The following is a 25,344-nucleotide window of genomic DNA, read 5'->3' as shown; positions in this document are numbered from 1 at the left end:
AATAACTCTCTCTGCCTAAATACGCTCCAGATCCTGCTCTTGCTCATCAACAAGAGCTTTAAGCTGATTCAGAGTCTCTCCAGTTTAAACACAATTTTTTTTTTTTTTTTTTTTTTTGAATAAAATGTTAAATTATATTCAAAAAGAAAAATAAACTTTTTACATCAGCTTTTTTTTACTCTTGAATTTAAATAGAAACAGAGATTTGAAAAAAAAAAAAAACAGAGAAAACAGAGATCAAAATTAAACCACAACTTTTCTCTCTCAAGCTACTTCAATTCATGGCTCACACAGACCAACGACCAAACCATCCACAATAAAGTACAAACATGTAAGTATGTCCTTAAAAAGGATCAAAGTATGTTACTCCTTACATTTTGATGGATCAACATAACAACAACAAAGTAAAGTTTTAATTTTTTGCCTTGAACTATCTATTAACTGAAGCTTAAGCTATGTTTTTCAACAAAACGAGCATGAGCTAACCTTTGACTATGCTCGTTTTACTGAAACAAATCTAATTTTATAAACCAAACAAAGAGCCAAGGATTTTATAACTGTAAATGAGAAAGTGGACAAGGTTGACCGTTGCGATCTGCAGAGAGATCAGTTAAGTATGAAAACCACATTACAACAACACATAATTAAACTTCTTTTAACTCAAAATACACATTTAGTGAAAAAAAATTTCAGACCAACCTGCAGATACTTCATGTCTCATATCTATAATTAAGAACATTCTTACATCATAGAGAAGATTCTTAGCCAAAAAGACAAACCCTTTTCACAAAATGCACCAAAACCTAACAAAAAGGAATCCTTGGCGCTTCCCGTCCCTTTTCTTCTCTCAGTTCCTCTGTTCAACAGTGTATGACGTTTATAGGTGTTGCCCTATAATCAACACTTAAAAACTCTTTTAACTCTCCAAGCATCTCTTTGGTTACACGCGAAGCAGGAACCTTATTCGAGAATCTGATCCTTTCCGACTTTGGGATCGTAAATATTGGTTCCGACCCTTCATCCTCGTTATAAGTATACTCCGTACATGCCCTGAACAACCTATTCCCAGTTCCATCATCATCATCATCATCATCATCATGAACGGATTCATACTCCAGCAGTTGGACCTTATAGTCCAAAGTGTCATCAAGAATTTCAACTGTCATAAAGACCAAACTCCAAGTCCTCAACATCAATGTGACTACTCCAGTATCTATATATCACCCAAACTTCACCAATCTTGGGGAGAATGGTATATTCAATGCCATCCAAGGAGGTTTGAGGAACTATCTGATGTGAAACCTCATTTGGGGTGATTATTTCTAGAACTTTTCTTGAGTAGAATGTTCCACAACCAACAGGCATTTGCCCGTCTTCCCAGTCGACAACATCCTTAGGGGAACGGGTAGCCTTTAGCCGACCAATGTGTAGTTTAATTACCGGGTCCTGCTTAAATGCATGAGTAAAAGTTATCTTCTGAATCCTACCATAGTAGAGAGGCAAATCATCATAACCACTGTAAAATGACCAAATCTGGCCAGTCTGAAAAACCTTCCCCTTGCTAACAAAGTAGGTGGCTTGGCGTTTAGGCTTTATATTACTCTCAGAGTTTGAAGGCACGATGATCTCTTCAATTGTTTCTGGTAATGCAGCTTTGTCCAGCTCGTAAGCATCTTTTGGCATACCTTTTCCTTCAATTTCAGTCAGTTTGAAGGAAGGAACCCTATGGGAGAACCGATACAAACTCTGAGGTAAAATACGAAATATGCCTTCATAACCAGTTCCCATTCGGAAGAACACACTAGCAAACCCTTTTGCTTTATGCAAGTATGCAACATATGCACCACCTTCATCAGAATAATCTGACAGAATCTCGACAAATTCATACTCATATTTGCGGTGAGAATCTGGCTCTGAAGACCACTTAATATCCCAGTTCTTGAAAAGCGCCCATGTCTCGCCTTTCCTAGGAGATACACTAAAATGACAAGTTTTGATGAAACGACAAGTGACGCTGAAACATAGAGTATTGCTTTGTTCATTGCAATGAATAACATGTGAAAATATTGAACGATCTTGTGTGCTCTTATTTTCCCCAAGCCTGAACATACCAACAGAAACAGGCAAGTCTTCTTCAAACCATTGGAGCTCTTTCTCACCATTTGGATCTGGCTCTAGATATGTAATCCTAAGCTCAAAACAGGGAGCTGAAACTTTTCTGATCTGAGCATACAATCTAGGCATCCCATCCACTGTATCATAAACAGCCCAGGTCTGCCCAACTTCAAAGTTTACTTCTTCCCTCAGCTTATCAAAGTCGTTAAATTTCAAACCAGCACATCCAAAAATGTTTTGTGGTACTGCACCTCCTGAACCTGAATCACATAAACCAGAGTTTTGATCCACTTCAAGATTTCCAGAGATCCCCACTGCAGCTCCCACTTGAGCATCTTGTTTCCTATCCATCTTCCGATTCGTGTTTATGGCATTTGACATTGGGTTTCTAGAACAATCAACCTCAGTGAGTTGCTTTCCGCTTCCAAACTCTTCCGCCGCATCTCCATTATCACTGAACACTCTTCTTTTCCTGTGTACAATCATGTCTTTACTTAAATTTACAACAGCATCTTCAGACTTGCTGCGATTCTCAGTATTGCAAATGTCGTCACACTCGTTCCACTGTCTCTTCTCACCAACCTTAACTGTACAATTACTCAAACCAAAAGAATATTCTTTTCCACTGAAATTTGTGCCGGGACTTTTAGTTGGGACATCTTTCTGTTGTAGCAAGGAGAAAGCTTGAGCTTTTTCCTGATGATTCGATACAACCAAATCACTCCTGATTTGATGATTCAAGACAGCTTTTTTCCTTCTTAGAAGCTCATTTACAGTGTCATCCATCGTGAAACAAATTAGAAACTCAAGAAGACAACTTTCTTCTCTAGAGTTCCTGCAAGTAGTTTATATAGTTAGAATCGATCTAAATCACAGCGGAAATAGTTAATAAAGGTCTAATTTTTGAAGTACCCAGAAGCATTTCAATCAAAGAAATTAATAAGAACCCTATTTCCTAAATCAACCTCCCTATATATTAATAAACTAAAATTCTACAATCGGCGGATATGCGAGAACACGTAAACGTATAAACCCTAGACTCAGATGCAACTACAAACAGTCGACGAACCAGTTCGATCAATAAACCTTACCCAACAGAGAGTGACAAAAAGAGAATCGGAATCTTCGGCGGCGGTGGAGAGACTTTCGCCGGGAAAGTGTTGAAATAAGAGGATTAAAGTTATTTTATTTACTACGACTAATGTAAATTAGTAAATCTTGATTTAACCTGGAAACCATTTTCCCGGTAAATGTTGGTTCATTGGCTATATATTTTGGCGGGAAACCAATCTAAAATTATTAATCAAACAAAGAGCCAAGTATTTGGAAAAAGAATTGAGTAGGGTTGAATCTGTAGTCTGCACTCTGCACTCTGCACTCTGCGGAGAGATTACTTTTAAGTCTGAAAAAGCAGAACAGCAAAAACCACATCACATTATAACTCAAACTACCAATAAGTGAGAGAAAATTACTACATACCAAGCTACAAATATTTGATGTTTTATATCACATATAAGAACATCATCATAAAAGAAAGTCATATTTCGTTTTCAAAAAAAAAAAAAAAGAGAAAGTCATAAGATTATTAATCAAACCCTACACCAAAAAATGTACCAAAAGCTAATTAGAAAAGAATCCTTGTCACTTCCCGTCTTTTCTTCTTTCAATTGCTCTGTTCAACAGTGTATAACGTTTATAGGTGTTGCCCTAAACTCAACACTTAAAAGGTCTTCCAACTCTCCGGACATCTCTTTCGTTACACGCGTAGCAGGAATCTTATTCGAGAATCTGATCCTTTCCGACTTTGGGATCGTAAATATTGGTTCCGACCCTTCATCCTCGTTATAAGTATACTCCGTACATGCCCTAAACAACCTATGTTCCATATCATTACGATCATCAGAAACGGGTTGTTGCTTCAGCAGTTGGACCTTATAATCCAGAGTGTCATCAAGAATTTCAACAATGTCATAAAGACCGAATTCCAAGCCATCCACATCAATGTAATGACTCCAGTATCTGTATATCGCCCAAACTTCACCAATTTTGGGGAGAATGGTATATTCAATGCCATCCATGGACGTTTGAGGCATTATCTGCTGTAAAAACCTCATTTAGAGTAATTATTTCTAGAACTTTTCTCGCGTAGAAAGTTCCACAACTAACAGGCATTCCCCCGTATTTCCAGTTGATAACATCTTCAGGGAAACGAGTAGCCTTTAGCCTACTTATGTGTAGTTTAATTACCGGATCCTGCTTAAATGCCTGAGTATAAGTGATCTTCTGAATCCTACCATAATACAGAGGCAAATCATCATAACCACTGTAAAATGACCAGATCTGGCCAGTTTGAAAGACCTTTCCCTCACTAGCAAAGTAGATGGCTTGGTGTTTAGACTTTTTTTTACTCTCAGAGTTTGAAGGCACAACAATCTCTTCGATTGTTTCTGGTAACGCAGCTTCATCCAGCTCATAAGCATCCTTTGGCACACCTTTTCCTTCAATTCCAGTCAGTTTGAAGGAAGGAACCCTATGGGAGAACCGATACAAACTGTGAGGTAAAATACGAAATATACCTTCATAAAAGGTTCCCATTCGGAAGAACACACTAGCAAACCCTTTTGCTTTGTGCAAGTATGCAACATATACACCACCTTCATCAGAGTAATCTGACAGAATCTCGACAATTTCGTACTCAAATTTGCGGTGAGAATCTGGCTCTGAAGACCACTTAATATCCCAATTCTTGAAAAGCGCCCATGTCTCGCCTTGTCTAGGGGAAACACTAAAATGACAAGTGTTGATGAAACGACAAGTGATGCTGAAACAACGAGTGTTGCTTCGTTCACTGCAATGAATAACATGAGAATATGGAACGATCTTTTGTGTTCTGATTTTCCCCAAGCCTGAACTTACCAACAGAAACAGGCAAGTCTTCTTCAAACCATAGTTTCTCTTTTTCATTACCTGGATCTGGCTCTAGATATGTGATCCTAAGACCAAAACAAGGAGCTGAAACTTTTATGATCCGAGCATACAATCTAGGCATCCCATCCACTGTATCATAAATAGCCCAGGTCTGACCAACCGCAAAGTTTGCTTCTTCCCTCAGCTTTTCAAAGTCGTTGAACTTTGGACCAACGGATTCAGAAATCTTTGGTTGTACTGCAACTTCTAAACTTGTATGACAAAAACCAGAGTTATAATCTACCTCAAGATTCTGAGAGATCCCTGTAGCAGCTCCCAGTTGAGCATTCCTGTTAATGGCATTTGGCAAAGTGTCTTTGCAAAGATGAACCTCATGGAGTTGCTTTTCACTTGCAGGCTCATCTCCTGCACCTCCAAAATCATCTGCCACTATTCTATTGCCAATTTTACTTAGATTTACAATAGCATCTTCAGACTTACTGCCAATATCAGTACAAACAATTTCACCATAATCATTCCTCTTTCTCTTCTCACCAACCTTATCAGCACAGCTCAAACCAGGGGAGATTTAATTTCCAGAGAAATGTATGTCTGGATTCTTACTTGGGACTGTTATCTGTTGTTGCAAGGAGAAAGCTTGAGCCTTTTCTTGCTGATTCCTTGGTGTGGCTGCAACCAAATCACTCCTAATCTGATGGTTTTGGACAGCATTTTGCCTTCTAAGAGACTCATATACAGTGATATCCATCATCAAACAAAGTAAAAATCGAGAAGACAAATTCCACCTTTATGGGTTCCTAGAGAAAATACAGCTTCTGGTTACAATTGGTCTAAAACAGAGACGAAAATACAAACACCAAATAGACAAAAGATATGTGTTAAAAGCATTTGAAATCTAAATAAAGTAATAAGAACCCTAAATCAACCACCATGTACAATAAGAAACCACAATGGGCGAAAACCCTAGAAAATCAACTGCAGCACAGAGACGACATCAAGCAAAAAATACAATCGACGAATCGGTTCAATCAAATTACCAATTAATGGTGGCGACAAAATGAAATCGCAGTCGTCCGCGGCGGAGGCTTTTGTCGGGCTAAGTAGTGAAAGTGGCCTCCGGATAAAAGTAATTATTACATTCAGTGTTAATTATTTCTCGATTTAAGAAAAGAAATCTAAAATTCTGTTCGCGGTAATTAAAGTTAAATTTTTTGGCGGGAAACTAATGTAAAATTCTCAACATGGCTGCCTCTCTCAGACCAAAAGACCAACCATCTACAGTAACGTACAAACCTAAAAGGATGTCCTTGAAAGTGTTGTATCTCCATAAATTTAGAGAAACCTTTAGACAGAGGTTATTATAAACCTTTAGAGAAACCTTTAGACAGAGGTTATTAGTATAAAATATGGAGTAAGTATCAGGTGTTAATCTTAAACCAGCAACAAACGAGTTTTGACTTAAAAAGACCAAAAAGCTAGCATAAAAAGGAATCATTTGCTCATCGTCAAAATATATTTTATAAATCAAACAAAGTGCCAAGGATTTTATATTTGTAAATGAGAAATTGGACAAGGTTGACCATTGCGATCTGCAGAGAGATAGATCACTTAAGTATGGAAACCACATCATATTACAGCAACAAATAGTTCAACTTCTTTTAACACAAAATACACATTTAGTGAAAAGAAATTTTCAGACCAACCTGCTTGTTCATATCCATAGAATAAGAAGAACATTCTAACATCATAGAGAACGTCTTAACGATTCTTAGCCAAAAAGACAAACCCTTTTCAGAAAATACACCAGAAGCTAACAAAAAGGAAACCTTGGCTTCTTGCCTCTTTTCTTCTCTCGGCTCCTCTGTTTCACCTGTGTTTAACGTTAAAAGGTGTTGCCCTATAATCAACACTTAAAAACTCTTTTAACTCTCCGTCCATCTCTTTGGTTACACGAGAAGCAGATACCTTATGCGAGAAACTGATGATCCTTTCCGACTTTGGGATCGTTAATATTGTTTCTGACTTGTCATCCTCGTTATAAGTATACTCCTTACCTGCCCTAAATAACATATATTCAAAGTTATCACGATCACCATCAACGGCTTGTTGCTTCAGCAGTTGAACCTTATAGTCAGAAGTGTCATCAAGAATTTCGACAATGTCATAAACTTCATTTTCCAAGTCCTCAATATCAGTGTGACTACTCCAGTATCTATATATCACCCAAACTTCACCAATCTTGGGGAGGATGGTATATTCAATGCCATCCAAGGAGGTTTGAGGAATTATCTGATGTGAAACCTCATCTGGAGTGATTATTTCTAGAAGTTTCCTTGCGTAGAATGTTCCACAACCAATAGGCATTCTCCTGTCTTCATACCGGATAAGAGGCATTCTCCTGTCTTCATACTGGATAACATACTCAGGGAAACGAGTAGCCTTTAGCCGACGTATGTGTAGTTTACATACAGGATCCTGCATAAATGCCTGAGTAAAAGTGATCTTCTGAATCCTACAGTAGTACAGAGGCAAGTCATCATTACCACTGTAATATGACCAAATCTGGCCAGTCTGAAAAACCTTCCCCTTGCTAGCAAAGTAGATGGCTTGGCGTTTAGGCGTTAAATCACTCTCAGCGTTTGAAGGCACGATGATCTCTTCTATTGTTTCTGGTAACGCAGCTTGGTCCAGCTCGTAAGCATCTTTTGGCACACCTTTTCCTTCAATTCCAGTCAATTTGAAGGAAGGAACCCTATGGGAGAACCGATACAAACTCTGAGGTAAAATACGAAATATGCCTTCATAACCAGTTCCCATTCGAAAGAACACACTAGCAAACCCTTTTGCTTTATGCAAGTATGCAACATATACACCAGCTTCATCAGCGTAATCTGACAGAACCTCGACAATATCATACTCATATTTGCGGTGAGAATCTGGCTCTGAAGACCAATTAATATCCCAGTTCTTGAAAAGCGCCCATGTCTCGCCTTTTCTAGGGGATACACTAAAATGACAAGTGTTGATGAAACGACAAGTGAATCTGAAACAACGAGTGTTGCTTCGTTCATTCAACTCGTTGTTTCGTTCATTGCAATGAATAACATGTGAAAACATGGAACGATCTTTTGTGCTCTTATTTTCCCCAAGCCTGAACTTACCAACAGAAACAGGCAAGTCTTCTTCAAACCATTGGAGCTCTTTCTCATCATCTGGATCTGGCTCTATATATGTGATCCTAAGCCCAAAGGAAGGAGCTGAAACTTTCCTGATATGAGCATACAATCTAGGCAACCCATCTGCTGTATCATAAAGAGCCCAGGTCTGACCAACTGCAAAGTTTACTTCTTCCCTCAGCTTTTCAAAGTCGTTAAACTTTGGACCAGCACATACAGAAGTCTTTGGTTGTACTGCAACTTGAGAACTTATATCAGCAAAACCAGAGTAATCATCTGCCTCAAGATTATGAGAGATCCCCATTGCAGCTCCCACTTGAGCATTTCTGTTAATGGCATCTTGCAATGTTTCTTTGCAAAGACGAACCTCATGGAGTTGCTTTCCACTTCCAGAGTCTTGTACTGCATCTCCAATATCACCTGACACTCTTTTATTGCCTAGATTTACAATAACATCTTCAGAATTACTGCGATGTTCAGTGTAAACAATTTCATCGTACTCATTCCTCTTTCTCTTATCACCAACCTTACCAGCAGGGCTCAAACCAGGGGAGCATTCGTTTCCAGAGAAGTGTATGCCTTGATTCTTACTTGGGACTGTTATCTGTTGTTGCAAGGAGAAAGCTTGAGCCTTTTCTTGCTGATTCCCAGGTGTGGATGCAACCAAATCACTCCTAATCGAATGGATCTGGACAGCATTTTCCATCATCAAACAAGTAAACAGTCGAGAAGACAAATTCCACCTCTATGGGTTCCTGCAGAAAATGAGAATATGCAGTTTCTGGTTGGAATCGGTCTAAAAAGAGACACAAAAATACAAACCCCTAATAGACAACAGATGTGTATTTGCAGAAAAATCACGCAGAAGAAAAAAGATAAAAGCATTTCAAGTCTAAAGAATGTAATAAGAACCCTAAATCAACTTCCCTTATACCAAATAGAAAACACCTAACCCTAAATTCAGAGACGACATCAAGCAAAAAAATACAATCGACGAATTGGTTCGGTTCCATCAACTTACCAACAATAGCGACAGAAGCAAATCGTCGTCGGCGGCGGAGACTTTTGCGGGGGTAGTGACAGTGAGCGTATAGAGTAAAATATATTCAGTGTTATTTCTCTCGATTTAAGAAAAACTATATAATTCTTTTGGCGGTAAAAAACTTCATTAACAATATATTCGGCGGGAATTAAATGTAAAATTATAAACTAAACAAAAAGGCAGATATGTGATAGAACAACAACATCACATTACAACAAATCTACGACATAGTTAACTTACAAATTAGAAAACACATTTAGAAAGAGAGAAATTCAGACCAAGCTGCAAATACTTGCTAATTGCTATTATTTCACATCATAGATAAATAAAAACACACTTGCATCAAAATGCACCAAAAGCTAACAAAAAGGAATCCTTGGCTTCCCTCACTTTCTTTGTTCAATCAAAATCAAAGTCTCAAGTGTTCTGCAGGTTAACAGGTAGTGCTGCTGAAACAACTTTTATAAGGTCTTTTAACTCTCCGTATATCTCTTTGGTAACACGGGAGGCCGGAACCTTATGCGACAATCTGAGCCTTTCCGATTTTGGGATCGTAAATATTGGTTCCGGCCCATCAATCAGGTTAGACTTATACTCCTTAACTGCCTGAAAATGCAGTTTTTCTGGAAGATGCAGAATATCAACAACTTTATCGGAATTGGGCTCATGCTCCAGCAGTAAGAGCATCCGCAGTGGAGCAAGCTGAAGGGTGTTAGAGGTAATAAAAAAAGAAGAAAATTGTCTCTCTCCTCACACCCGGGTGTAACTTTATACTCAGGTGTAACACACACTCTCCCTCTTTCTTTTTCTCTCTCTTTTCTATCTCTCTTTAAATTATAATAATAATAAAAAGTTTACACCCACTTTCACACTTTCTCCACTGCCCATGGTCTAAGACCTTATAGTCCAAGGTATGATCAATAACTTCAACAATGTCATAGCTCAATAAACCAACGTTCTCAGAATTCCAAGTATTGATACCAGTATCTGTATATCACCCAAACATTCCCAAGTATTGATACTCAGTTCCATCCATGGAGGTTTGAGACACTATCTGCTGTGAAACATCATCTGGAGTGATTTCTAGGAGAGCTTATATTATAGATACAACAAACTTATCGGAGACATATATCGTAAATCTATATGTGATCCTGGAAAAATCGATTTTGTAATACATTGAAACTTCAAATGTTGCATGTAGATAGATTTTTCTGTTATAGAAGATAAAATCATCATTCAGATACTACTACTTCATATATAGAGAAATACCAACGGATCAAGTGACTAGTAACTACTAAAAATGGAGAAAGTTCAGTCCATTTCTCATCCTAATACATAACCACTGGTTACCCTCTTGACCAACAAAAGAAAGCAAAAAACAAGTATTCTCCTACCTTTTCAAAATACATGATTTTCCACAGATTTCGAACCAACAAAAGAAGCACATGCTTTTTAAATCCATGGAGAAAGTCTAAATAAGGTTCAGGTCTTACATCTTAAACCAAAGAACAAACCTTTTGACAAAATGCACCAAAAGCTAACAAAAAGGAATCCTTCACTCACTTTCCTCTTCGGCCATTGAAGGTAATGCTTTAGAATCAAGAACTTCAAAAAGCTCTTTCAAATCTCCGTCTATCTCCTTGGTTACTCGGGAAACAGGAATCTTATGTGAGAATTTGCGGTTTTTCGACTTAGGGATTGTAAATACCACTTCTGACTCATTCTCCAAATCATGTTGCCTGCGCTCAGCTGCTCGCAAGAATTTTGTTTTTCCTTCATCTTCATTAACAAACAACGCAGGCTCCAACGCTAAAACCTTATAGTCCAAGGCGTCATCAAGGACTTCGACAATTTCATAATCATACCATCTTTCCAAGTCCTCATCAGTGTGATGAGACAAGATTGTGTATATGGCCCAAACATCGCCAATCTTGGGATGAATGGTATATTTATTTCCATCCATGACGGTTTGAGGCACTATCTGATATGAAACATCATCAGGATCGATGACTTTGGTACCTTTCCCAACCAAGAAAGTTCCACAACTAATAGGCATTCTCTTGCAGAAAGGAACAGGCTTTAACCGAGTTACGTGTAGTTTAAATACTGTTGCCTGCCCGAATGACTGACTAAAAGTGATCTTTTTAATCCTACCATAGTACACAGGTAAGTTCCAATTATTACTGTAATATGACCAGATCTGGCCAGTTTGAAAAACCTTTCCCTTACAAAGAAAGCAGAGAACTTCTGGTTTAGACTTCAAAGCGGTAGGCACTGCTAATACTTCTGGAGGGACTATTATCTCTTTGATAGGTTTAGGTAATACAGCTTCTGGTTTAGGCTTCAAAGCGGCAAGCACTCTTAATAGATGTGAAGGGACGATTGACTCTTTGATAGTTTCAGGTAATGCAGCTTGGTCCAGCTCGTAAGCATATTTTCCTCCCATTTCAGTGAGTTTGAAGGAAGGAATCCTGTGGGAGAACCGATATAAACCGTCAGGCGGAATCCGAGATATGTGTGCATCACCAGTTCCCATCCGAAAGAAGACACTTGCAAACCCTTTTGCTTTATGCAAAAACGCAACAGATACACCAGCTCCATCAGTGTAATTTGACAAAATCTCAACAAAGTCATACTCAAATTTGCGGTGAGAATCTGGCTCTGAAGACCAGTTAATGTCCCAGTTCTTGAACAGAGCCCAAGTCTCGCCTTTTAATGGGGAAACAATGAAATGACCTTTCTTGCTTACTTCATTGTAAATTTCTCCGCAGCAGATTACATGAGAGAATATGGAACGATCTTTTGTGTTCTGATTTTTCCCAAACCTGAACTTACCAACAGAAACAGGCAAGCCTTCGTCAAACCATAGTATTTCTTTCTCATGATCTGGTTCCGGTTCTAGATACGTAATCCTAAGCCCAAAGGAAGGAGCTGAAAGTTTCGTGATCCGAGCATACAATCTAGGCATCCCATCTGCTGTATCATAAATAGCCCAGGTCTGACCAAGTGCAAAGTAAACTTCTTCCCTCAGCTCATCAAAGTCGTTAAACTTTGGACCAACACCACATTCAGAAATCTTTGGTTGTGCCGCAGAATCTTCTCCCCTGCCTGCATATCCATTATCACTAGACCCTCTTGTATTGTTAGGTAAAGCACCGCGATTACTAGCATTGCAACTGTCACCATACTCGTTCCTCTTTCTCTTATCGCCAACAATCACAGAACAACATGTAGAAAATGTTGAAGAACCGTCAGAAGAAGTAGTATCCATCATCAAACAAAGAAACAATAACCTGCAGAAAAAACAATTATATATATGCACATCAAGATACTTTAACATTGGTAAGATAAGATAATACACTAAAATCACGCAGGTTAAAGTTTTTAAAAAGGAGCTTAATTTTCAATTGCCCAAAAACAGTGTAGAAAGTGTGAAGCTTTTCAAACCAGAAGAACGTAATAAGAACCCTAAATTAAGCATCTTTGTATTTATGTAACCCAAACCTCACGATTGGAGAATATGCAAAAACACCTAAACCCTAGATTCGGATGGGACTTAGAGATGCATAAATTAAGAAAAACAAAACATACCGATTCGATAAATTTACGCAACCAAAGCAAACCTCAGTCGTAGTAGTCGGCGGAAGCTTTTGCCGGAAAAGAGAGAAGTGGATTTAGTAGAGAAGCATCGTTGTGTATCTCTCCAAAGAAAATATCCCACTTTTCCCGAGATTTTTCCATTTGGCGGGAAAATTAATTAGCCCAATTAATTTCCTGATCATAAATTCTAATATATTAATTAGGTCAAGAATTCTAATGTTTTTAGTTTTTAAAAAAAAAAGTAAATTCCCCTACGAATATTATACAATTAGGGTAATATAATTTTAAAACTTTTCTTAATTATACACAAGAAGTTGGGGGTTTATAATTTTTGAATTTTTCTAATACAAATTTACTTATAATTGATAAAATAATTTGAGACAGCCTGGTATTTAGGCCATGGATTAAGGTTTGATTATGAGAGAACATATGCACCAAAAGTCTAAAGACCATATGTTTATCATTTACTTGTGAAATAAAGGATGTATTTTACATGATGATTAGTAAGAGATAGCATGGTGTGTGAAACTTTTTGGGCAATTATAGTCGATGTTGGAGAAAGTTTGAACTGATGTGAAGCTGATGTGAAGAGATGAACTGTTTCAAAGTTTGAACTGATGCTAAGTTTGAACTGATGTGAAGCTGTAAACGGCTGAAATCACCTAAAGGCCACATGCTCTTGAGATTACTACTTTAGCTTAATCGCACATATATGCAAGTGAGTTTTAAACCATAAGATACTGCTACTTCATAACTTCAGTACTACTAACAGATCAAGTAAACATGGAGAAAGTTCAGTAAATTTATCATCCTAATCTACACCGCTGGTTATCCTTTTGACAAGAAAAGAGATGCAAAAGCTAGTATTCTCCAACCTTCTCAAAATACAATGACTTTCCATAGATTTGAACCAATAAAAAGAACCACATGTTTCTAAACCATGGAGAAAGTCTAAATAAGTTTCAGATCTTACATCTTAAACCAAAGAACAAACCTTTTGACAAAATGCACCAAAAAGGAATCCTTCTCTACCCTTCCCTCACTTCCCCTTTGCTCAGTGGTCTTGAAACCCTCACGTTTGTAGGTAATGCTCTAGAATCAACTTCAAAAAGCTCTCTCAACTCTCTGTCTATCTTCTTGGTTACACGGGAAGCAGGAATCTGATGCGAGAATCTGAGCATTTTCGACATGGGGATTGTGAATATCACTTCTGACCCATCCTCATCATCACAATCAGGATGCCTACTCTCAGCTGCTCTGAAGAATGTCTTTTTTTCTTCCTCTTCATTAGAAAACAACGCGGGCTCCAATGCTAAAACCTTATAGTCCGAAGTGTCATCAAGAACTTCGACAATGTCATAGGTGCAGGAACCAATGTCCTTGAACTCATTGTGACAAGTCCAGGATCTGTAAATGGCCCAAACATCCCCAATCTTGGGCAGAATGGTATATTCATTTCCACCCATGGAGGTCTGAGGCACAATCTGAAGTGAAACATTATCTGTAGTGAATTTTCTGAAACATTTAGTCACGGAGAAAGTTCCACAACCAACAGGCATATTCTTGTCCTCCCACTGAATGACATTCTCAGGGAAAGGATTAGCCTTTAACAGATGTACACACATTTTGATTTCTGCTTCTTCCTCGAACACTTGAGTAACGGTGATCTTATGAATCCTACCGTAGTAGAGAGGCAAGTCATCGTTGCCACTGTAGAATGACCAGATCTGTCCAGTTTGAAAGAGCTTCCCTTTACTAGTATTGGAACTTTCACCATTCTCGTTACCCTTTCTAGTCACAGAACAACTCAAATCAGGAGAGAGAAAATTACCAATACTAGATGAAGAAAATGTTGTAGCACCGTCAGAAGAAGAGACATTCATCGTCAAACAAAGAACTGATACAGACTTAAGAAGGCAACTTCCTCTTGTAAGGTTCCTGCAGAAGATACAAATACATAAATTGCCATCAAGATAATTTTTCAGTGGTAAGATAATAGACATGGAGACTTAAATCTATGTTTGTGTAAGATGAATAAGACCACGCAGATCAAAGTTCGAAAAGGGGCTAGCTAAACACACACAAAAATATGAAGTATCTCAAATTAGAAGAAAGTACAATGAGAACCCTAAAACAAGCGTCTTTGTATATATGAAACCCAAATCTCACCTAGACCCTAGATTGAGCAATACATTGGGGGAAATATGCGGTAATCATTAAACCCTAGATTCTGATGCAGATACAGAAATTAGGCAGCGAAAGCAAACCTCAGTCGTCGGAAACTTTAGCCGGAGAAGGGAGAGAAGTATCTAAAGAAAATATCTCACAGAACCATCATCATTGCATGCATTGAAGACGAATATACTAAGCACATTGGTTGAAGAAAATCTCGGCGCTCGATGAAGTTTGTGCTCTCAAACCTCATTTCAGCTACAATTACTTTTCTCTCTCTCTCTTTATCTATAAACCCCAAAGCATCTTCCTGTTACTTATTATTTCCATAGGTTACAATATTATTAATTCACTCATTCCACATACGTATATACTTTGACAAATCACAAACCACATGGACTAATTCAGTAAACTTGGAGAACCACTAGTAACCTTTTTGACCAACAAGAGTGACAAAAACTAAGTCCACAAAATACATGATTTTCCATAGATTCGAGCCGACAAAAGAAGAACATGGAGAAAGTCTTAAGTAAGTTTTGATGTTATAAAACACAGGCACATATACTAAAACAGAGACAAATTACTAGTGTTTAATCAAGTTTCAGGTCTCAGATCTTAAACCAAAGAACAAACATTTGCTCAAGGGTCTTCAAACCCTCACGTCTTCTTCTTTTTTCGGGGAAACAAACCCTCACTTCTAAGGTATGAAGAGAAGATCATTGAAGTAATAGCTCTAGTATCAACTTCAAAAAGCTCTTTCAAATCTCCATCTATCACCTTGGTTACTCGGGAAGCATGAAGCTGATGCGAGAATTTGAGCCTTTTCGACTTTCGGATCGTAAATACCACTTCGCAGTCACTACTCTCAGCTGCTCTAAAGAATGTTTTTTCATCATCTTCATTAGAGACCGACACAGGCTCCAACTCTAAAACCTTGTAGTCCAAGGTGTCATCAAGAACTTCCACAACGTCATAGTCATACCATCTTTCCAAGCCATCAACTTCAAAGTGAGGAGACCAGGATCTGTATATGGCCCAAAGATCGCCAATCTTGGGAAGAATGGTATATTCCTTTCCATCCATGGAGGTTTGAGGCACTATCTGATGTGAAACCTCATAAGGCGTGAGTCTTTCGATACCTTTCATCACCAAGAAAGTTCCACAACCAACAGGCATTCTATTGTCATCCCACTTGACGACATCCTCAGGGAAAGGAGTGGCCTTTAACCGACTTATGTGTAGTGTACATACTGCATCCTGCTCGAATGCCTGAGTTAAAGTGATCTTTTCAATTCTACCGTAGTACCGAGGGAAGCGTTTGTATAGCCTATAATAAGACCAAATCTGCCCAGTTTTAAAAACCTTTCCCTTATTAGCAAAGCAGAGAGCTTCTGGTTTAGACTTCAAAGCGGTACGCACTGCTAATAGATAAAAAGGGACAATTATCTCTTTGATAGTTTCAGGTAATACAACTTGGTCCAGCTCGTATGCGTCTTTTGGCAAACCTTTTCCTTCAATTCCAGTCAGTTTGAAGGAAGGAATCCTGTGGGAGAACCGATATAAACCATGAGGCGGAATTCGAGATATTTCTGCATCACCAGTTCCCATCCGAAAGAAGACACTTGCAAACCCTTTTGCTTTATGCAAGAATGCAAGAGATACACCAGTTCCATCAGCGTAATCTGACAAAATCTCAACAAACTCATACTCAAATTTGCGGTGAGAATCTGGCTCTGAAGACCAGTTAATGTCCCAGTTCTTGAACAGAGCCCACGTCTCACCTTTTCTTGGGAAAACAGTGAGACGACTTGTGTTGCTTCCTTCATTGCATTGGATAAGATGAGAGAATCTGGAACGATCTTTCGTGTTCTGACTTTGGCCAAGCCTGAACTTACCAACAGAAACAGGCAAGTCTTCTTCAAACCACTGGAGCTCTTTCTCATCATCAGGATCTGGCTCTAGATATGTGATCCTAAGCCCGAAAGAAGGAGCTGAAACTTTTCTGATCTGAGCATACAATCTAGGCATCCCATCTGTTGTATCATAAAGAGCCCAGGTCTGGCCAACCGCAAAGTTAACTTCTTCCCTCAGATTACCAAAGTCATTAAACTTGGGACCAACAAATTCAGAAATCTTTGGTTGTATTTGTACCGACTCTTCTCCCCTTTCTGTATCTCCATCATCATTTGACCCTCTTCTATTGGTATGTACAACACCGCGATTTCCAGTATTACTACTTCCACCATATTCGTTCATCTTTCTCTTCTCACCAACAATCACAGCACAAGCTGAAGAAAATGGTATATCACCGTCAGAAGAAGTTCCTTTCATCAAAGTCTCTGAATCAGCTTTCCTTCTAGGAAGCTCGTTTGAAGTGGTATCCATCATCAAACAAAAAGAACAATAAGCTCTCAAGAAAACAAACTTACTCCTATAGGGATCCTGCAGAAAATACAATTATATACATGGCCATCGGATACTTTAACATTGATAAGATAATAATAATACACACAGAAACAGACGCAGATAAAAATTAGGAATTGGACAAATATAATTCTATATTACGCAAATATAAGTTCAAAAAGGGCTAAACTTTGAAGCGCTAAAATCACAAAAGTGTCGAAAGTGTGAAGCATCTCAAACCAGAAGAAAGTAATAAGAACCCTAAACGGCTAAACTAAACACTCTTTGAATTTCTGAAACCCTGGGAAATTAAAAAAAAAAATGCGAGAACACCTAAACCCTAGATTCTTATGCGACATAGAGATACATAAATTAACAATCAACTAACCGAATAGCTCAGTTTACGCAACCCAAGCAAACCGCAGTCGGAGGCGGTGGAGGCTTTTGCCGGAAAAGGGGGAGACGATAAATAGGCTAGTGGGTTTAGTAGTTAAGTGAAAATATCACACTTTTCCCGACAAGAGTATCAATTTGTTTGGCGGGAAAATGATTTAGCCATATGGTGCTAATTATTTTGTTTACCGGAACCAAAGAACCAAACTGAACCGAATTGACCCAAAAAAAGAGACATATGACGGATTTGTTTTAATTGACCCAAAAGCTTTTTACAAAAATTTAAGCTCAATTTGTCAAAGGGTCATTTGACGAATCAAGCAAAAAAACTTGATGGGATTTTTGTTAAGTTAGTAAACAAAAAATCATGTCAAAACACATTATTATTAACAGTAGAGGTCTGAGTGATTTGTATGATCCAAAGGCCGACCACCAACCACATGGGGATGGGGTTATATAACTTGAGAACTTATGGCCGAAGCCGTGAGCTGCTGCCTGAGATACACTCCACATGCTCTTCAGATTACTTAGGTTTGTTTTCTGTAGTAGGAAGGAGAAACCTTGAGCTTTTTCTTGTTGATTCTTGGGCGTCGATGCAACCAAGTGCCCACCAAAATATGTAAGAAATAGTTTAACTACTTATAACTAAAAAATCACATATAAATTAGTGAGATAGAATTTCAGACCAAGCTGCAAATACCTGCTGTTTCATATCCATAGAATAAGAAGAACATTCTTACACCAATAGAGAAAGTCTTAATGATTCTTAAACCTGGCAAAATGCACCAAATGGTGTGGAAACCTCATGTAATCAGGTAAAGCTAACAAAAAGGAATCATTGGCTTCCCTCGCTTTCTTTGCTCAATGATATGAAGACCTCCCCATCCCTAGAACGTAAAATGGAACCATATCCCAAACCGTTTGATCAGGACATATGATCAGGTAATGCTTTTGATTCAACTTCTATAAGGTCTTTTATCTCTCCTCCGTATATCTGTTTGGTTACGCGGAAAGCAGGAACCTTATGCGAGAATCTGAGCCTTTCCGACTTTGTGATAGTAAATATTGGTTCCGAACCATCAATTTCATTATGCTTATACTCCGTGACTTCTATAAAGAACTTTTTTTTCTTTCTGAGTAAACGGGAGAGCAACTTATCATCTTCATCTTCATCTTCATCTTCATATTCATCAGGACCGTGGTGGCGCTCCAGCAGTTGGACCTTATAGTCCAATGTGTCATCAAGAATTTCAACAATATCATAGCTGCATAAACCAACCTTGTCGAATTCCCTGTATTCACTCCAGAATCTGTATATCACCCAAACTTCCCCAATCTTAGGCAGAATGGTATATTCATTTCCATCCATGGAGATTTGAGGCACTATCTGTTGTGAAACATCATCTGGACTGATTATTTCGAGAGCTTTTCTAGCGTAGAAAGTTCCACAACCAACAGGCATCTTCTTGTCTTCATACTCGATCACATCCAAAGGAAAACGAGTAGCCTTTAAAGGACTTACATGTAATTTATATACTGCCTTCTGCTCGTGTACCTGAGTAAAAGTGATCTTCTGAATCCTACCGTAGTACAGAGGAAACTCTTGATAAAGACCGCAAAATGACCAAATCTGGCCAATTTGAAAAACCTTCCCCTTCCTAGCAAAGTAGATGGCTTGACGTTTAGACTTTAAATCACTCTCAGAGTTTGACGGCACGATGATCTCTTCGATTGATTCTGGTAACGCAGCTTGGTCCAGCTCGTAAGCATCTTTTGGCACACCTTTTCCTTCAATTCCAGTCAGTTTGAAGGAAGGAACCCTATGGGAGAACCGATACAAACTGTGAGGTAAAATACGAAATATACCTTCATAACCAGTTCCCATTCGGAAGAACACACTAGCAAATCCTTTTGCTTTATGCAAGTATGCAACATATACACCAGCTTCATCCGCGTAATCTGACAGAATCTCGACAAATTCATACTCAAATTTGCGGTGAGAATCTGGCTCTGAAGACCACTTAATATCCCAGTTCTTGAAAAGCGCCCAAGTCTCGTCTTTTCTAGGGGATACACTAAAATGACAAGTGTTGATGAAACGACAAGTGACGCTGAAACAAAGAGTGTTGCTTCGTTCACTGCAATGAATAACATGTGAAAATATTGACCGATCTTGTGTGCTCTTATTTTCCCCAAGCCTGAACATACCAACAGAAACAGGCAAGTCTTCTTCAAACCATTGGAGCTCTTTCTCACCATTTGGATCTGGCTCTAGATATGTAATCCTAAGACCAAAACAAGGAGCTGAAACTTTCCTGATCTGAGCATACAATCTAGGCATCCCAGTTGTATCATAAAGAGCCCAGGTCTGACCAACCGCAAAGTTTACTTCTTCCCTCAGCTTACCAAAGTCGTTAAACTTTGGACCAACAGATTCAGAAATCTTTGGTTGTATTTGTACCGACTCTTCTCCCCTTTCTGTATCTCCATTATCATTAGATCCTCTTCTATTGTTACTTACAGGACCGTGATTTCTATCATTGCAACTATCACCATACTGGTTCCTCTTTCTCTTCTCGCCAACACACACAGCACAAGCTGATGATAATGTTGCAGCACCGTCAGAAGAAGTCCCTGTCATCAAAGTCTCTGAAACAGCTTTCCTTCTAAAAAGCTCGTTTGAACAGGTATCCCCTAGAGACAATATCAAAGGTTAATATTGGTAAGATCATACACATAGAGACAAAACGTAAATCTATGTATTGAACAAGCATATAATTCGAAAATCACATAGATCAAAGGTTATAAAGGAGCTAAATTTGCAAGTGCCCGAAAGACAAAGTGTAGAAAGAAAGTGTGAAGCTTCTCAAATTAGAAGAAAGTAATCAGAACTCTAAATTAAGCCTCTTTGGTATTTATGTAACCCACAATTCACGATTGGGGAAAATGCGAGAACACCTAAACCCTAGATTCGGATGCGACTTAGAGATACATAAATTAACAAAAACAAAACATATAGATACGCAATCAACGAACCGATTCGATCAATTTAGGCAACCGGAAGAAACCTCAGTCTTCGTCGGCGGAAGCTTTTACCGGAAAAGAGAGAAGTGGTGAATCGTGGTCGTGATGTGACTTAAATAGTCCAATTTGGCGGGAAAATGATATAGCCCTCTATTTATCAATTTTTCTGATTATAAAAATGATTTCCAATGTATTTTTCTATAGATGCTATTTCTTTTTTGAAGCTTTTGGGCAATTTTAGTCGATGTTGGATCATTTTATGAGAAAGTTTTGAATTTTCAAGTTATTATTACTAGCTTTTAGTTTTGTACTGATGTGAAGCTGTGAACGGCTGAAACCATGAAACAATGCACATGCTCTTGAGATTACTTTAGTTCAAACGCAGATACTGCTACACCATTAGCCAACGGATTAAATGGCTAATAAACATGGAGAAAGTTCAGCACCATTTCTCATCCTAATCTAAACTACTGGTGTTACCCTTTTGAACCCAAAAAAATATGAGAGCAAAAGCTAGAATTCTCCTACCTTCTCAAAATACATGATTTTCCATAGATTTCGAACCAACAAAAGAAGCACATGCTTAAACCAAAGAAACAAACATTTCCCTTCCCTTCCCTCACCAAAAGTTAACAAAAAGAAATCCATCTCTACCCTTCCCTCACTTTCCTCCCTTTGCTCAATGGTCTTTTAACCTCACGTTTGTAGGTAATGCTTTAGGATCAACTTCATAAAACTCTTTCTTATCTCCATCTATCTCCTTGGTTACTCGGGAAGCAGGAATCTGATGCGAGAATCTTAGCATTTTTGACTTGGGGATTGTAAATATCACTTCTGACCCATCCTCATTGTCACAATCAGGATGCCTACTCTCAGCTGCTCTGAAGAATGTATTTATATCTTCCTCTTCATTAGAAAACATCGCGGCCTCCAATGCTAAAACCTTATAGTCCACAGTGTCATCAAGAACTTCGACAATGTCATAGCTGCAGGAACCAATGTCCTTGAACTCCTTGTGACAAGTCCAGAATCTGTATATGGCCCAAACATCCCCAATCTTGGGAAGAATGGTATAATCATTTCCATCCATGGAGGTTTGAGACACTATCTGATGTAAAACATCATCTGGAGTGAGTACTTCGAAACATTTCCTCACCGAGAAAGTTCCACAGCCAACAGGCATTCTCTTGTCCTCCCACTGAATGACATTCTCAGGGAAAGGATTAGTCTTTAACCGACTTACAGATAGTTTAAATTCTGCTTCCTGCTCGAATGCCTGAGTTAAAGTGATCCTTTGTATCCTACAGTAGTATAGAGGCAAGTTAACGTTACCATAGTAAAATGACCAGATCTGGCCAGTTTGGAAAACCTTTCCATCACGAGGAAAGTAGAGAGCTTCTGGTTTAGGCTCTGCTAATAGATGTGGAGGGACAATTATCTCATCGATTGTTTCAGGTAATAGAGCTTGGTCCAGCTCGTAAGCATCTTTTGGCATACCTTTTCCTGCAATTCCAGTCAGGTTGAAGGAAGGAATCCTATGGGAGAACCGATATAAACTGTGAGGTAGAATCTGCGATATGTCTGCATTACTAGTTCCCAATCGAAAGAACACACTTGCAAAGCCTTTTGCTTTACGCAAGAACGCAACAGATACACCAGCTCCATCAGCGTAATCTGACAAAATTTCGACAAATTCATACTCAGATTTGCGGTGAGAATCTGGCTCTGAAGACCAGTTAATATCCCAGTTCTTGAACAATGCCCAAGTCTCGCCTTTTCTTGGGATGACAGCAATATGACCAGTGCTTCCTTCACGGCATGCGATATGATGAGAGAATATGGAACGATCTTTTGTGTTCAGATTTTTCCCAAGCCTGAAGTTACCAACAGAAACAGGCAAGTTTTCTTCAAACCATTGGATCTCTTTCTCGTTACCTGGAACTGGCTCTAGATATGTGATCCTAAGCCGAAAACAAGGAGATGAAACTTTTCTGATCAGAGCATACAATCGAGGCATCCCATCTGTATCATAAAGAGCCCAGGCCTGGCCAACTGCAAATTTTACTTCTTCCCTCAGTTTATCAAAGTCATTGATCTTTAGACCGGCACATTCAGAGGTCGTTGGTTGTACTACAACTTCTGAACTTTTATCACAAAAACCAGAGTTTTTAGCTGCCTCGAGATTCAGAGAGATCCCCGTTGCAGCCCCCACTTGAGCATCTTGTTTCATACTCAGCCGACCATTCTTGTTCATGGCATTTGGCAATGTTTCTTTGCAAAGATAAACCTCATGGAGTTGCTTTCCGCTTCCAGACTCTTCTCCTGCATCTCCATTATCATCCGACAGTCTTCCATTGCCATCTTTACTTAGATTTACGATAACATCTTCAGCCTTGCTCCAATTTTCAGTATTAAAATCTTCACAATACTCATCCCACTTTGTCTTCTCATCAACATTCATAGCACAGCACAAATCTGGGGAACTTACCTTTCCAAAGAAATTTGTGTCTCGATTCTTTCCTGAACCTGGATCACATAAACCAGAGCTCCCCGAAGCATATTGGTTTTTATTCAACTTCTTATTCGTCTTTATGACATTTGGCAGTGTTTCATCAGAACGATCAACTTCATGAAGTTGCTTCCCCCATCCAGACGCTTCTAGCCTTCCTGCATTTTCATTATCATTGGTTCCTCTTCTAGTATTGTGTACAGCACTGCCAATAACATCTTCCAACTTGCTGTGATTTTCAGTATTGCAATTTTCACCATACTCGTTCCTCTTTCTCTTCTCACCAACCTTCACAGCAAAGCTCAAACCTGGAGAACTTTCATTTCCAAAGAAATGGGTGCCTGGATTCTTACTTGGAACTTTATTCTGTTGTTGCAAGGAGAAAGCTTGAGCTTTTTCGTGCTGATTCTTGGGTGTCAACACAAGCAAATCACTCCTACTGTCGTTAAACATTGGACCAGCACACTCAGAAGTCTTTGGCTGTACTACAACTTCAGAACTTGTATCACAAAAACCGGAGTTTTTATCTGCCTCAATATTTTGAGCAATCCCCATTGCAGCTCCCACTTGAGCATATTGTTTCTTATTTAGCTGACCATTCCTGTTCATGACATTTGGCAATGTTTCTTTGAATAGGTCAACCTCATGGAGTTGCTTTCTGCTTCCAGAATCTTCCCCTGCATCTCCATTATCAGCCAACACCCTTCTACTGCCATTTTTACTTAGATTTACAATAACATCTTCAGAGTTGCTGCAATTTGCAGTATTGGAAATTTCACCATACTCATTCCTCTGTCTCTTCTCACCACAGCTCAACCCTGGGGAACTTTCCTCCCTAGACAAATGTGTGCCTGGATTCTTACTTGGGACTGTTTTCGGTTGGAGCAAGGAGAAATTCACTTCAACCGCATGAAACTTCTTCTTGCACTTCTGACAATTGAGCCATTTGTTGATATACTTTCTCAGAAAACGATACTTATTCGCACAGAATGGACACATAGTCCAAAAGCTTGGACAGGATCTGAATGGAACTGTCTGAGGTCGAGCTTTTTGCGGCTGAAGCTGGTTCTTGGGTGTCGAATTAGCCAAATTGCTCCTAATAACATGGTTTTGACTCACTGCAGTTTTCTCCATAGTAGGCAAAGTTGTCTGACTTGTTTTTTCCCCTGGTGTAGGGCCTTGAACAGGGACTTGGTTCCCAAAGAAGTTGATGTAGCAAGATTGACACCGGCTCGGTCTGTTGAGAAGGCTTTTATAGGATCTGTACCTAACAGTACAAAATGGACATATAGTCCAAAACATGGGACGATCACTGGAAGGAGCTTGGAAATGAGCTGTAGTCAAAGTCTCTGAAGCATCTTTTTCTCTATGAAGCTCGTCAATGGTGATATCCATCATCTAACAAACTTTGAAACCAGAGTGGACAAGCCCTCGAGAAGATAACTTTCTCCTCTTGGTTTCCTGCAGATGAATACAGTTTATGGCCATCAGATAAGGATCCTTCCAAAATCAGCAGAAAGTAATAAGAACACTAAAAGCAAGTGTCTTTGTATCTAAAAACCCAAACCTCACAATAGGATGGGACGAAATCTATAATCCTAGATTGAACAAGAACAATCAGCCTAGGTTCTCTCAGGTTACAGAAATTAACAAAAAGAAAACATTTAGATATAATCCACTAACCGATTCCGGAAAAACAGCACCAAAAGCGAACAGCGGCGGAGGCCTAGTTGTTGCCGGAAAAGGAAAGAAGATTCGTCGTGCACTAGTGCGATAAAGGACCTAAGTAAGGAAAATGTATAATATCCCCTTTAGCGGGAAAAGTTCATAGGCAATGCGCGGGAAACAAATCTGATATTATTTGTTGTGTCACAGAGATCAAAAATGAATTTTCTAAATTAATGCAAAATTGTGTCAAACTTAAGTACGATTAAAACATTCCCAAAAAAAAAACGGTCTTGTCTTTTATTTTCTTAGATCAT

General features: G+C 38.8%; 6 protein-coding genes and 1 pseudogene across 6 annotated transcripts; all 7 read right to left on the bottom strand.

Annotated features, from left to right (window-relative positions):
* Positions 1-679: 679 nt before the first annotated feature.
* Positions 680-3,472, bottom strand: LOC9307906. The gene is given in 3 exon segments (XM_021023581.1): positions 680-1,161; positions 1,163-2,950; positions 3,207-3,472. Coding segments are annotated over 2 exon segments (2,040 nt in total). The 5' UTR covers positions 2,902-2,950; positions 3,207-3,472; the 3' UTR covers positions 680-860.
* Positions 3,473-3,573: 101 nt separating this feature from the next.
* On the bottom strand, positions 3,574-6,188 carry LOC9307905 (annotated as a pseudogene).
* A 468-nt stretch (positions 6,189-6,656) lies between these two features.
* Positions 6,657-9,918, bottom strand: LOC9307904. The gene is made up of 2 exons (XM_002871789.2): positions 9,241-9,918; positions 6,657-8,974 (listed from the first exon to the last, which is right to left on the bottom strand). The coding sequence occupies exon 2, from the start codon at positions 8,926-8,928 to the stop codon at positions 6,910-6,912; it is 2,019 nt and encodes a 672-aa protein (XP_002871835.1). The 5' UTR covers positions 8,929-8,974; positions 9,241-9,918; the 3' UTR covers positions 6,657-6,909.
* Positions 9,919-10,553: 635 nt separating this feature from the next.
* On the bottom strand, positions 10,554-12,983 carry LOC9307903. Its single transcript, XM_021023550.1, has 2 exons — positions 12,853-12,983; positions 10,554-12,554 (listed from the first exon to the last, which is right to left on the bottom strand). The coding sequence occupies exon 2, from the start codon at positions 12,533-12,535 to the stop codon at positions 10,817-10,819; it is 1,719 nt and encodes a 572-aa protein (XP_020879209.1). The 5' UTR covers positions 12,536-12,554; positions 12,853-12,983; the 3' UTR covers positions 10,554-10,816.
* A 744-nt stretch (positions 12,984-13,727) lies between these two features.
* LOC9307901 lies at positions 13,728-17,942 on the bottom strand. The gene is made up of 3 exons (XM_002871786.2): positions 17,825-17,942; positions 15,129-17,475; positions 13,728-14,799 (listed from the first exon to the last, which is right to left on the bottom strand). Exon 2 carries the CDS (start codon positions 17,419-17,421, stop codon positions 15,691-15,693), a length of 1,731 nt encoding a protein of 576 aa, XP_002871832.2. The 5' UTR covers positions 17,422-17,475; positions 17,825-17,942; the 3' UTR covers positions 13,728-14,799; positions 15,129-15,690.
* A 562-nt stretch (positions 17,943-18,504) lies between these two features.
* Positions 18,505-20,997, bottom strand: LOC9307900. Its single transcript, XM_002871785.2, has 2 exons — positions 20,866-20,997; positions 18,505-20,523 (listed from the first exon to the last, which is right to left on the bottom strand). Exon 2 carries the CDS (start codon positions 20,468-20,470, stop codon positions 18,755-18,757), a length of 1,716 nt encoding a protein of 571 aa, XP_002871831.1. The 5' UTR covers positions 20,471-20,523; positions 20,866-20,997; the 3' UTR covers positions 18,505-18,754.
* Positions 20,998-21,352: 355 nt separating this feature from the next.
* Positions 21,353-25,306, bottom strand: LOC9307899. The gene is made up of 2 exons (XM_002871784.2): positions 25,046-25,306; positions 21,353-24,823 (listed from the first exon to the last, which is right to left on the bottom strand). Exon 2 carries the CDS (start codon positions 24,758-24,760, stop codon positions 21,533-21,535), a length of 3,228 nt encoding a protein of 1,075 aa, XP_002871830.1. The 5' UTR covers positions 24,761-24,823; positions 25,046-25,306; the 3' UTR covers positions 21,353-21,532.
* Between the last annotated feature and the right edge of the window lie 38 nt (positions 25,307-25,344).

This window comes from Arabidopsis lyrata, assembly GCF_000004255.2.
Source record: "Arabidopsis lyrata subsp. lyrata unplaced genomic scaffold ARALYscaffold_6, whole genome shotgun sequence".
In the NCBI taxonomy this organism is placed as follows: Eukaryota; Viridiplantae; Streptophyta; class Magnoliopsida; order Brassicales; family Brassicaceae; genus Arabidopsis; species Arabidopsis lyrata.
The sequence above is the reverse complement of the archived record's forward strand: the minus strand, read 5'-3'. Positions and strand labels throughout refer to the sequence as shown.

Coding starts and splice junctions, on each gene's coding strand:
- LOC9307904 (XM_002871789.2), bottom strand. CDS start 8,928: ATGATGGAAAATGCTGTCCAGATCCATTCGATTAGGAGTGATTTGGTT.
- LOC9307903 (XM_021023550.1), bottom strand. CDS start 12,535: ATGATGGATACTACTTCTTCTGACGGTTCTTCAACATTTTCTACATGT.
- LOC9307901 (XM_002871786.2), bottom strand. CDS start 17,421: ATGATGGATACCACTTCAAACGAGCTTCCTAGAAGGAAAGCTGATTCA.
- LOC9307900 (XM_002871785.2), bottom strand. CDS start 20,470: ATGACAGGGACTTCTTCTGACGGTGCTGCAACATTATCATCAGCTTGT.
- LOC9307899 (XM_002871784.2), bottom strand. CDS start 24,760: ATGATGGATATCACCATTGACGAGCTTCATAGAGAAAAAGATGCTTCA.